This window comes from Oncorhynchus nerka, linkage group LG15, assembly GCF_034236695.1.
Source record: "Oncorhynchus nerka isolate Pitt River linkage group LG15, Oner_Uvic_2.0, whole genome shotgun sequence".
Lineage (NCBI taxonomy): Eukaryota > Metazoa > Chordata > Actinopteri > Salmoniformes > Salmonidae > Oncorhynchus > Oncorhynchus nerka.
In genome coordinates, this window is record NC_088410.1 from 14,244,483 (window position 1) to 14,258,080 (window position 13,598).

General features: G+C 45.8%; 1 protein-coding gene across 2 annotated transcripts in view; it reads right to left on the minus strand.

Annotated features, from left to right (window-relative positions):
• LOC135560040 (cAMP-dependent protein kinase catalytic subunit alpha-like) overlaps nt 1-13,598 on the minus strand; it is a 57,173-nt gene that overhangs the window by 21,429 nt on the left and 22,146 nt on the right. For both annotated transcript variants that reach the window (XM_065001054.1, XM_065001053.1), the window contains 3 exons: nt 7,795-7,890; nt 7,205-7,327; nt 1,363-1,527 (listed from right to left, as the gene is read on the minus strand). In XM_065001054.1, the coding sequence (XP_064857126.1) occupies nt 1,363-1,527; nt 7,205-7,327; nt 7,795-7,890 (384 nt within the window). The remainder of the gene's footprint in view (nt 1-1,362; nt 1,528-7,204; nt 7,328-7,794; nt 7,891-13,598) is intronic.

The window sequence follows — 13,598 nt, forward strand, 5'->3', positions numbered from 1 at the left end:
CTTTATCTGGTATACTGTACCCTACATATCAGTTAGACCCCTCACCTTTATCTGGTATACTGTACTCTACATATCAGTTAGACCCCTCACCTTTATCTGGTATACTGTACTCTACATATCAGTTAGACCTCTCACCTTTATCTGGTATACTGTACCCTACATATCAGTTAGACCTCTCACCTTTATCTGGTATACTGTACACTACATATCAGTTAGACCTCTCACCTTTCTCTGGTATACTGTACCCTACATATCAGTTAGACCTACATATCAGTTAGACCTCTCACCTTTCTCTGGTATACTGTACCCTACATATCAGTTAGACCTCTCACCTTTCTCTGGTATACTGTACCCTACATATCAGTTAGACCTCTCACCTTTCTCTGGTATACTGTACCCTACATATCAGTTAGACCTCTCACCTTTATCTGGTATACTGTACCCTACATATCAGTTAGACCTCTCACCTTTATCTGGTATACTGTACACTACATATCAGTTAGACCTCTCACCTTGATCTGGTATACTGTACCCTACATATCAGTTAGACCCCTCACCTTTATCTGGTATACTGTACCTTACATATCAGTTAGACCCCTCACCTTTATCTGGTATACTGTACACTACATATCAGTTAGACCCCTCACCTTTATCTGGTATACTGTACCCTACATATCAGTTAGACCCCTCACCTTGATCTGGTATACTGTACCCTACATATCAGTTAGACCCCTCACCTTGATCTGGTATACTGTACCCTACATATCAGTTAGACCCCACCTCTCACCTTTCTCTGGTATACTGTACCCTACATATCAGTTAGACCTCTCACCTTTATCTGGTATACTGTACCCTACATATCAGTTAGACCCCACCTCTCACCTTTCTCTGGTATACTGTACCCTACATATCAGTTAGACCCCACCTCTCACCTTTCTCTGGTATACTGTACCCTACATATCAGTTAGACCCCACCTCTCACCTTTATCTGGTATACTGTACCCTACATATCAGTTAGACCCCTCACCTTGATCTGGTATACTGTACCCTACATATCAGTTAGACCCCTCACCTTGATCTGGTATACTGTACCCTACATATCAGTTAGACCCCTCACCTTTATCTGGTATACTGTACCCTACATATCAGTTAGACCCCACCTCTCACCTTTCTCTGGTATACTGTACCCTACATATCAGTTAGACCCCACCTCTCACCTTTATCTGGTATACTGTACACTACATATCAGTTAGACCCCTCACCTTTATCTGGTATACTGTACCCTACATATCAGTTAGACCCCACCTCTCACCTTTATCTGGTATACTGTACCCTACATATCAGTTAGACCCCACCTCTCACCTTTCTCTGGTATACGGCGATCCAATCAGTGGTGGAGAACCACTTGTGTCCCTTGATGTCGTTGACGCCGTTCTTTAGGTTGCCATAGCGCTTGGTCAGGTCCACCTGTAGTAGATTCCTCAACAGATCCTTCAGGTCAGAGCTGAAGTGGGAGGGGAAACGCACCTGGGGGAGGAGAGGAGAGGGGGAGGAGGAGTGGTGGTGTGGGAGAGTAGAGAAGGAGATGGGGGAGGAGAGGAGGGAAGAGAGGAGAGGGGGAGGAGAGGAGAGGGGGAGGAGGAGTGGTGGTGTGGGAGAGTAGAGAAGGAGATGAGGGAGGAGAGGAGGTAAGAGGAGGAGGGGAAGGGGGAGTGGTAGTGTGGGAGAGTAGAGAAGGAGAGGGAGAGGAGAGGAGGGGTGAGGGGGTGTGGAGAGGAGAAGATGGGGGAGGAGAGGAGGGCAGAGGAGAGGTGGAGGAGGAGGAGAGGGGAGGAGGAGGAGAGGGGAGGAGAGGGTGGAGGATGGAGAGGGGGTGGACAGGGGAAGGAGAGGAGGGAGGGTAGAGAGGGGAGGAGAAGAGGGAGGGTGGAGAGATGTTAGAAGGAAGAGGCAAACCAGGTTCTCATCTCAGTGCTGATCTAAAATTAATAGACAGGCAAATATACACATATACACATACACACATACACACATATACACATACACACATATACATATATACACATACACACATATACATATATATACATACACACATACACACATATACACATATACATATATACACATACACACATATATACACATACACACATACACACATACACACATATACACATATACATATATACACATACACACATATATACACATACACACATACACACATACACACATATACATATATACACATACACACATACACACATATATACACATACACACATACACACATACACACATATACACATACACACATACACACATATACATATATATACATACACACATACACACATATACACATATACATATATACACATACACACATATATACACATACACACATACACATATATACACATACACACATTCACACATATACATATATACACATACACACATACACACATATACATATATACACATACACACATATACTTATATACACATACACACACTACCGTTCAAAAGTTTGGGGTCACTTAGACATGTTCTTGTTTTTGAAACAAAAGCACATTTTTTTGTCCATTCATTTGGGGTCACTGAGACCCCATTTGGGGTCACTTAGACATATTTCGCTAAGGTGTATGTAAACTTCTGACTTCGACTGTGTATATATACACTGCTCAAAAAAATAAAGGGAACACTTAAACAACACAATGTAACTCCAAGTCAATCACACTTCTGTGAAATCAAACTGTCCACTTAGGAAGCAACACTGATTGACAATAAATTTCACATGCTGTTGTGCAAATGGAATAGACAACAGGTGGAAATTATAGGCAATTAGCAAGACATCCCCCAATAAAGGAGTGGTTCTGCAGGTGGTGACCACAGACCACTTCTCAGTTCCTATGCTCCCTGGCTGATGTTTTGGTCACTTTTGAATGCTGGCGGTGCTTTCACTCTAGTGGTAGCATGAGACGGAGTCTACAACCCACACAAGTGGCTCAGGTAGTGCAGCTCATCCAGAATGGAACATCAATGCGAGCTGTGGCAAGAAGGTTTGCTGTGTCTGTCAGCGTAGTGTCCAGAGCATGGAGGCGCTACCAGGAGACACGCCAGTACCTCAGGTGACGTGGAGGAGGCCGTAGGAGGGCAACAACCCAGCAGCAGGACCGCTACCTCCGCCTTTGTGCAAGTCATGGGTCAGTCATGGTGTGGGGTGGCATTTCTTTGGGGGGCCGCACAGCCCTCCATGTGCTCGCCAGAGGTAGCCTGACTGCCATTAGGTACCGAGATGAGATCCTCAGACCCCTTGTGAGACCATATGCTGGTGCGGTTGGCCCTGGGTTCCTCCTAATGCAAGACAATGCTAGACCTTATGTGGCTGGAGTGTGTCAGCAGTTCCTGCAAGAGGAAGGTATTGATGCTATGGACTGGCCGGACATTCCCCAGACCTGAATCCAATTGAGCACATCTGGGACATCATGTCTCGCTCCATCCACCAACGCCACGTTGCACCACAGACTGTCCAGGAGTTGGCAGATGCTTTAGTCCAGGTCTGGGAGGAGATCCCTCAGGAGACCATCCTCCACCTCATCAGGAGCCCAGGCGTTGTAGGGAGGTCATACAGGCACGTGGAGGCCAGACACACTACTGAGCCTCATTTGGACTTGTTTTAAGGACATTACATCAAAGTTGGATCAGCCTGTAGTGTGGTTTTCCACTTTCATTTTGAGTGTGACTCCAAATCCAGACCTCCATGGGTTGATATATTTGATTTCCATTGATCATTTTTGTGTGATTTTGTTGTCAGCACATTCAACTCTGTAAAGAAAAAAGTATTTAATAAGAATATTTCATTCATTCAGATCTAGGATGTGTTATTTTAGTGTTCCCTTTATTTTTTTGAGCAGTGTATATATATATATATATATTATTATTATTTTATATATATATATATATATATATATATTATTATTTTTTCTATATACTGTATTTCTGATGAATTTGATGTTATTTTAATGGACAACAAATGTGCTTTTCTTTCGACAAAAAAAAAGAAGATATTTCTAAGTGACCCCAAACTCTTGAACGGTAGCGCATATAGAAATATATATATATATATATATATGCCTTAAAATTGTTTAACTTGGGTCAAATGTTTCAGGTAGCCTTCCACAAGCTTCCCACAATAAGTTGGGTGAATTTTGGCCCATTCCTCCTGACAGAGCTGGTGTAACTGAGTCAGGTTTGTAGGCCTCCTTGCTCTCGCACGCTTTTGCAGTTCTGCCCACAAATTTTCTATAGGATTGAGGTCAGGGCTTTGTGATGACCACTCCAATACCTTGACTTTGTTGTTCTTCGGCCATTTTGCCACAACTTTGGAAGTATGCTTGGGGTCATTGTCCATTTGCGACCAAGCTTTAACTTCCTGAAATAAGTCTTGAGATGTTGCTTCAATATATCCATATAATTGTCCTGCCTCATGAAGCCATCTATTTTGTGAAGTACACCAGTCCCTCCTGCAGAAAAGCACCCCCACAACATGATGCTGCCACCCCCGTGCTTCACGGTTGGGATGGTGTTCTTCGGCTTGCAAGCCTCCCCCTTTTTCCTCCAAACATAATGATGGTCATTATGGCCAAACAGTTCTATTTTTGTTTCATCAGACCAGAGGACATTTCTCCAAAAAGTATGATCTTTGTCCCCATGTGTAGTTGCAAACCGTAGTCTGGCTTTTTTATGGCAGTTTTGGAGCAGTGGATTCTTCCTTTCTGAGCGGCCTTTCAGGTTATGTCGATGTAGGACTCGTTTTACTGTGGATATAGATACTTTTGTACCTGTTTCCTCCAGCATCTTCACAAGGTCCTTTGCTGTTGTTCCGGTATTGATTCGCACCAAAGTACATTCATCTCTAGGAGACAGAACGCGTCTCTTCCTGAGTGGTATGACGGCTGCGTGGTCCCATGGTGTTTATATTTGCGTACTAATGTTTGTACAGATGATCGTGGTACCTTCAGGTGTTTGGAAATTCATCCCAAGGATGAACTAGACTTGTGGAGGTCTACAATTTTTTTCTGAGGTCTTGGCTGATTTCTTTTGATTTTCCTATATGATGTCAAGCAAAGAGGAACTAAGTTTGAAGGTAGGCCTTGAAATACATCCAAAGGTACACCTCCAATTGACTCAAATTAGCCTATCAGAAGCTTCTAAAGTCATGACATAATTTTCCTGGAATTTTCCAAGCTGTTTAAAGGCACAGTCAACTTAGTGTATGTAAACTTCTGACCCACTGGAATTGTGATACAGTGAATAAGTGAAATAATCTGTCTGTAAGCCATTGTTGGAAAGATGACTTGTGTTATGCATGAAGTAGATCTCCTAACCGACTTGTGTTATGCATGAAGTAGATCTCCTAACCGACGTGTGTTATGCATGAAGTAGATCTCCTAACCGACTTGCCAAAACTATAGTTTGTTAAAAATAAATTTGTGGAGTGGTTGAAAAATGACTTCAACTAATATATATATATATACATATAGTGTAGAGTAGGTAGAAGTCCCAAATGGTATCCTATGCCCTAAATAGTGCACTACATTTGAACAGGGCCCCATAGGGATCCATCCTAGGAGTGTCAGATCACTGAAGCACTGAGTCCAAAGAGAAACTACCCAGGGATGCAAACGGGTCACTTTTAGGCGACACTCAGGTGATATGGCCCTGGTCAAAAGTCTTCATAAAGGGAAACGGGTGATATGGCCCTGGTCAAAAGTCTTCATAAAGGGAAACGGGTGATATGGCCCTGGTCAAAAGTCTTCATAAAGGGAAACGGGTGATATGGCCCTGGTCAAAAGTCTTCATAAAGGGAAACGGTGATATGGCCCTGGTCAAAAGTAGTTCATAAAGGGAAACGGGTGATATGGCCCTGGTCAAAAGTAGTTCCCACAGGGAAACGGGTGATATGGCCCTGGTCAAGAGTAGTTCGTAAAGGGAAACGGGTGATATGGCCCTGGTCAAAAGTATTCATAAAGGGAAACGGTGATATGGCCCTGGTCAAAAGTAGTTCATAAAGGGAAACGGGTGATATGGCCCTGGTCAAGAGTAGTTCACACAGGGAAACGGTGATATGGCCCTGGTCAAAAGTAGTTCATAAAGGGAAACGGGTGATATGGCCCTGGTCAAAAGTAGTTCATAAAGGGAAACGGTGATATGGCCCTGGTCAAAAGTAGTTCATAAAGGGAAACGGGTGATATGGCCCTGGTCAAGAGTAGTTCATAAAGGGAAACGGGTGATATGGCCCTGGTCAAGAGTAGTTCATAAAGGGAAACGGTGATATGGCCCTGGTCAAAAGTAGTTCACACAGGGAAACGGGGGATATGGCCCTGGTCAAAAGTCTTCATAAAGGGAAACGGTGATATGGCCCTGGTCAAAAGTAGTTCATAAAGGGAAACGGGGGATATGGCCCTGGTCAAAAGTCTTCATAAAGGGAAACGGTGATATGGCCCTGGTCAAAAGTAGTTCATAAAGGGAAACGGGTGATATGGCCCTGGTCAAAAGTCTTCATAAAGGGAAATGGGTGATATGGCCCTGGTCAAAAGTCTTCATAAAGGGAAACGGTGATATGGCCCTGGTCAAAAGTAGTTCATAAAGGGAAACGGTGATATGGCCCTGGTCAAAAGTAGTTCATAAAGGGAAACGGTGATATGGCCCTGGTCAAAAGTAGTTCATACAGGGAAACGGGTGATATGGCCCTGGTCAAAAGTAGTTCATAAAGGGAAACGGTGATATGGCCCTGGTCAAGAGTAGTTCCCACAGGGAAACGGGTGATATGGCCCTGGTCAAGAGTAGTTCCCACAGGGAAACGGGGGATATGTCCCTGGTCAAAAGTAGTTCCCACAGGGAAACGGGGGATATGGCACCGTTCGTAAAGGGAAAGGTGCCACTTGCAACACAACCTAGTGAAACCTAGTCAGTATGCTAGTTTAGCTTTTCCCCTCTCTGACTACAACTCCGGGTAAACTATCCCAAACCCAGAGCCCTCAGCCTCGCTAACACACGTGACCACTCTCCTTAACAACGCGCCAACCAGTTGTGCTATAGAAAAGCATCCTATTCGATAGCTCCATTGGCAACATTTGAAGCTAGCTATGGAGTGATCTCACGTACTCATGTCCGTTACACTGGCCCAGCTCACCTTCCCAGAGACGATCTTTTCGTAAATTTGTATGGGCTGGTCAGCGAAGAAGGGAGGATAACCGGCTGCCATCTCATAGATCAACACACCCAACGCCCACCAGTCTACCGCCTTGTTATACCCCTGGAGAGGGAGAGAGAGGGAGGAGGGGAGGGGGGAGGAGGGGAGGGGGGAGAGGGAGGAGGGGAGGGGGGGAGGGAGGAGGGGAGGGGGAGGGGGGAGGAGGGAGAGGGAGGGAGAGGGAGGGGAGGGAGGGGGAGGAGGGGGAAGGAGGGAGAGGGGAGAGAGGGGGAGGGGGGGGGGGGAAAGGAGGGAGAGGGAGGGAGGGAGGTAAAGGAGGGAGAGGGAGGGAGGGAGGGGAGGGGGAGGAGGGGAGGGGGAGGGAGAGGGAGGGAGGGAGGTAAAGAGGGAGAGAGGAGATTTAACATGTTGAGTGTTACATTGAGGTTTGGAGGTAGAGAGAGAAAGTAACTGAGGTCTGTAGTAAAGTAATGCCTCAGGGACAGCTGCCTCCTCCATTTTGATACCAGTAAAGTAGTTGTACAGAATCCCATTCAGTGCTACGCCACTGGGCCTCCATTGCGGCTCACCTTGCTGAGGATGATCTCTGGGGCCAGGTACTCTGGGGTTCCACACAGTGTCCAGGTTCGACCTTTCACACGCTTAGCAAAACCAAAATCTGTCACCTGAGAGAGAGAGAGAGAGAGAGAGAGAGAGAGAGAGAGAGAGAGAGAGAGAGAGAGAGAGAGGGAGAGAGAGAGAGAGACCATTGAAAATACAACCCATATTTATTTGCACATTGTTATAACACTGTACATAGTCATAATGACATTGTAAGTCGCTCTGGATAAGAGCGTCTGCTAAATGACTTAAATGTAAATGTAAATGTCTCTATTCCTTTGAAACTTCTGTGAGGACAATGTTTTCTGTTAATTTTTTGATTGCTTATCTCACTTTTGTTTATTATCTATTTTACTTGCTTTGGCAATGTTACCATATGTTTCCCATGCCAATAAAGCCCTTTGAATTGAGAGAGAGACAGGAGGAGGGAAATATTTAGTTATAAAGACATAGTAGTTACGCAGTAGTTAAATAGTAGCTACAGAGGAATCTGCAGTACCACTGTTCCCCACTAGGCGGAAGCAGAGACTGCACTATAAACTACTGTTGTAGAGCCTGGTACACAGACACATACAGTAAACGCATGTATAGAACCCTTTCCAGTACGACACACTGACGTCACGCAAAGATGGGCAAAACTCTTGGCGGCAGTGAGAAAGCCTTCGCCATCTGCGCTCATTGTCTGCGCCATTGCCATCTGCGCCCATAGCTTTGATTGAAGTTTATATTACTTCTAAACAAATTTACTTTTTGGGGGTTCTCATATACCTATATGCTTACAATGATGTTTTGTTTCTTGCTTGAACAGTCACAGATCCTATTGGTCGTGATCTCTGCTAAATAACTGTTTTGGATGCAGCAGTTGTTAGCTAGAATACTCTAGAAGAAAAATAAACGCCCACCTAATTAGGCGAGGTGCTGGCGAGCGGAATAGAAAACGTGAAAATAAAAGAGCTCAGTTGCAAAAATTTAATTACCAACGTTTCGACAGCCAAGCTGTCTTCATCAGGGTATAATCACAAACACTGCGGGATGATTTGTTTATATAGTCAAAAGACACAGGTGTCTGTAATCATGGCCAAGAGTGGCCTAATATCATTGGTTAATTATCAAATATTAAAATGCCATACAAAGAACAGCATACAAACAAATGGATTAGCATACGATCATGAATTAATTTTCGACTACACAAGCTTTGTAGCTACCTTGTGGGTGGGTAGGTGGTCAGTAGGTGATTAGTAGGTGGTCAGTAGGTGGTTAGTAGGTGGTTAGTAGGTGGTCAGTAAGTGGTCAGTAGGTGATTAGTAGGTGGTCAGTAGGTGGTCAGTAGGTGATTAGTAGGTGGTCAGTAGGTGGTTAGTAGGTGGTCAGTAGGTGGTTAGTAGGCGGTTAGTAGGTGGTCAGTAAGTGGTCAGTAGGTGATTAGTAGGTGGTCAGTAGGTGGTCAGTAGGTGATTAGTAGGTGGTCAGTAGGTGGTTAGTAGGTGGTCAGTAGGTGGTTAGTAGGCGGTTAGTAGGTGGTCAGTAGGTGGTCAGTAGGTGATTAGTAGGTGGTCAGTAGGTGGTTAGTAGGTGGTCAGTAAGTGGTCAGTAGGTGGTTAGTAGGTGGCAGTAGGTGATTAGTAGGTTAGTAGGTGGTCAGTAAGTGGTCAGTAGGTGGTTAGTAGGTGGTCAGTAGGTGGTTAGTAGGTGGTCAGTAAGTGGTCAGTAGGCGGTTAGCAGGCGGTTAGTAGGCGGTCAGTAGGTGGTTAGTAGGTGGTCAGTAGGTGGTCAGTAGGTGGTCAGTAGGTGGTTAGTAGGTGGTCAGTAGTAGGTGGTTAGTAGGTGGTCAGTAGGTGGTTAGTAGGTGGTCAGTAGGTGGTCAGTAAGTGGTCAGTAGGTGAGTAGTAGGTGGTCAGTAGGTGGTCAGTAGGTGGTCAGTAGGTGGTTAGTAGGTGGTCAGTAGGTGGTTAGTAGGTGGTCAGTAGGTGGTCAGTAGGTGGTCAGTGGTCAGTAGGTGATTAGTAGGTGGTCAGTAGGTGGTCAGTAGGTGGTCAGTAGGTGGTTAGTAGGTGGTTAGTAGGTGGTCAGTAAGTGGTCAGTAGGTGGTTAGGTAGGTGGTCAGTAGGTGGTCAGTAGGTGGTTAGTAGGTGGTCAGTAGGTGGTTAGTAGGTGGTCAGTAAGTGGTCAGTAGGTGATTAGTAGGTGGTCAGTAGGTGGTTAGTAGGTGGTCAGTAGGTGGTTAGTAGGTGGTCAGTAAGTGGTCAGTAGGTGGTTAGTAGGCGGTTAGTAAGTGGTCAGTAGGTGGTCAGTAGGTGATTAGTAGGTGGTCAGTAGGTGGTTAGTAGGTGGTCAGTAAGTGGTCAGTAGGTGGTTAGTAGGCGGTTAGTAGGTGGTTAGTAGGTGGTCAGTAGGTGGTCAGTAGGTGGTTAGTAGGTGGTCAGTAGGTGGTTAGTAGGTGGTTAGTAGGTGGTCAGTAGGTGGTTAGTAGGTGGTTAGTAGGTGGTCAGTAGGTGGTTAGTAGGTGGTCAGTAGGTGGTCAGTAGGTGGTTAGTAGGCGGTTAGTAGGTGGTTAGTAGGTGGTCAGTAGGTGGTTAGTAGGTGGTCAGTAGGTGGTTAGTAGGTGGTCAGTAGGTGGTTAGTAGGTGGTCAGTAGGTGGTTAGTAGGTGGTTAGTAGGTGGTCAGTAGGTGGTCAGTAAGTGGTCAGTAGGTGATTAGTAGGTGGTCAGTAGGTGGTTAGTAGGTGGTCAGTAGGTGGTCAGTAGGCGGTTAGTAGGTGGTCAGTAAGTGGTCAGTAGGTGGTTAGTAGGCGGTTAGTAAGTGGTCAGTAGGTGGTCAGTAGGTGATTAGTAGGTGGTCAGTAGGTGGTTAGTAGGTGGTCAGTAAGTGGTCAGTAGGTGGTTAGTAGGTGGTCAGTAGGTGGTTAGTAGGTGGTCAGTAGGTGGTTAGTAGGTGGTCAGTAGGTGGTCAGTAGGTGGTTAGTAGGTGGTCAGTAGGTGGTTAGTAGGTGGTCAGTAGGTGATTAGTAGGTGGTCAGTAGGTGGTTAGTAGGTGGTCAGTAAGTGGTCAGTAGGTGGTTAGTAGGTGGTCAGTAGGTGGTTAGTAGGTGGTCAGTAGGTGGTCAGTAGGCGGTTAGTAGGCGGTTAGTAGGTGGTTCAGTAGGTGGTTAGTAGGTGGTCAGTAGGTGGTTAGTAGGTGGTCAGTAGGTGGTTAGCAGGTGGTTAGTAGGTGGTCAGTAGGTGGTTAGTAGGTGGTCAGTAGGTGATTAGTAGGTGGTCAGTAGGTGGTCAGTAAGTGGTCAGTAGGTGGTTAGTAGGTGGTCAGTAGGTGGTTAGTAGGTGGTCAGTAAGTGGTCAGTAGGCGGTTAGTAGGTGGTTAGTAGGTGGTCAGTAGGTGGTTAGTAGGTGGTCAGTAGGTGGTCAGTAGGTGGTTAGTAGGTGGTCAGTAGGTGGTTAGTAGGTGGTCAGTAGGTGGGTAGTAGGTGGTTAGTAGGTGGTCAGTAGGTGGTTAGTAGGTGGTCAGTAGGTGGTCAGTAAGTGGTCAGTAGGTGATTAGTAGGTGGTCAGTAGGTGGTCAGTAGGTGGTTAGTAGGTGGTCAGTAGGTGGTCAGTAGGTGGTCAGTAGGTGGTCAGTAGGTGGTCAGTAAGTGGTCAGTAGGTGATTAGTAGGTGGTCAGTAGGTGGTTAGTAGGTGGTCAGTAGGTGGTCAGTAGGCGGTTAGTAGGTGGTCAGTAAGTGGTCAGTAGGTGGTTAGTAGGCGGTTAGTAAGTGGTCAGTAGGTGGTCAGTAGGTGGTTAGTAGGTGGTCAGTAGGTGGTCAGTAGGTGGTCAGTAGTGGTCAGTGGTTAGTAGGTGGTCAGTAGGTGGTCAGTAGGTGGTCAGTAGGTGGTTAGTAGGTGGTCAGTAGGTGGTTAGTAGGTGGTCAGTAGGTGGTTAGTAGGTGGTTAGTAGGTGGTCAGTAGGTGATTAGTAGGTGGTCAGTAGGTGGTTAGTAGGTGGTCAGTAAGTGGTCAGTAGGTGGTTAGTAGGCGGTTAGTAGGTGGTCAGTAGGTGGTTAGTAGGTGGTCAGTAGGTGGTTAGTAGGTGGTCAGTAGGTGGTTAGTAGGTGGTTAGTAGGTGGTCAGTAGGTGGTTAGTAGGTGGTCAGTAGGTGATTAGTAGGTGGTCAGTAGGTGGTCAGTAGGTGGTCAGTAGGTGGTCAGTAGGTGGTTAGTAGGTGGTCAGTAGGTGGTTAGTAGGTGGTCAGTAAGTGGTCAGTAGGCGGTTAGCAGGCGGTTAGTAGGCGGTCAGTAGGTGGGTAGTAGGTGGTCAGTAGGTGGTCAGTAGGTGGTCAGTAGGCGGTTAGTAGGCGGTTAGCAGGTGGTCAGTAGGTGGTCAGTAGGTGGTTAGTAGGTGGTCAGTAGGTGGTCAGTAGGTGGTTAGTAGGTGGTTAGTAGGTGGTCAGTAGGTGGTTAGTAGGGGGTCAGTAGGTGGTTAGTAGGTGGTCAGTAGGTGGTCAGTAGGTGGTTAGTAGGTGGTCAGTATGTGGTTAGTAGGTGGTTAGTAGGTGGTCAGTAGGTGGTTAGTAGGTGGTTAGTAGGTGGTCAGTAGGTGGTTAGTAGGTGGTCAGTAGGTGGTCAGTAGGTGGTTAGTAGGTGGTCAGTGGGTGGTTAGTAGGTGGTTAGTAGGTGGTCAGTAGGTGGTTAGTACGTGGTCAGTAGGTGGTCAGTAGGTGGTTAGTAGGTGGTCAGTAGGTGGTCAGTGGGTGGTCAGTGGGTGGTCAGAGGGTGGTTAGTAGGTGGTCAGTAGGTGGTCAGTAGGTGGTTAGTAGGTGGTCAGTAGGTGGTTAGTAGGTGGTCAGTAGGTGGTTAGTAGGTGGTCAGTATGTGGTTAGTAGGTGGTTAGTAGGTGGTCAGTAGGTGGTTAGTAGGTGGTCAGTAGGTGGTTAGTAGGTGGTCAGTAGGTGGTCAGTAGGTGGTCAGAAGGTGGTCAGTAGGTGGTTAGTAGGTGGTCAGTAGGTGGTCAGTAGGTGGGTAGTAGGTGGTTAGTAGGTGGTCAGTAGGTGGTTAGTAGGTGGTTAGGTGGTGGTTAGTAGGTGGTTAGTAGGTGGTCAGTAGGTGGTTAGTAGGTGGTCAGTAGGTGGTTAGTAGGTGGTTAGGTGGTTAGTAGGTGGTCAGTAGGTGGTTAGTAGGTGGTCAGTAGGTGGTTAGTAGGTGATCAGTGGGTGAGGTGTTTTCGCTCGTCACGTCTATGCTAATATGGCTCAAATCCGCTAGCTGACCAACGACTGTAACGATACAGGGCATTGGGAAAGTATTCAGATGCCTTGACCTTTTTATAAAATGGATTAAATAAAAAGGTTCCTCATCAATCTATACACAATACCCCATAGTGACAAAGTGAAAAGGTTTAGACATTTTTGCAAATTTATAAAAAAGAAAAACCTTATTTACATACAGTATTTACATATAATACCAGTCAAACGTTTGGACACACCTACTCATTCAAGAATTTGTACTATTTTATACATTGTAGAATAATAGTGAAGACATCAAAACTATGAAATAACACAAATGGAATCATGTAGTAACCAAAAAAAGTGTTAAACAAATCCAAATATATTTTAGATTCTTCAAAGATGCCACCCTTTGCCTTGATGACAGCTTTGCACACTCTTGGCATTCTCTCAACCAGCTTCATGAGGAATGCTTTTCCAACAGTCTTAAAGGAGTTCCCACATATGCTGAGCACTTGGTGGCTGCTTTTCATCCACTTTGCGTTCCAACTCATCCCAAACCATCTCAACTGGGTCGAGGT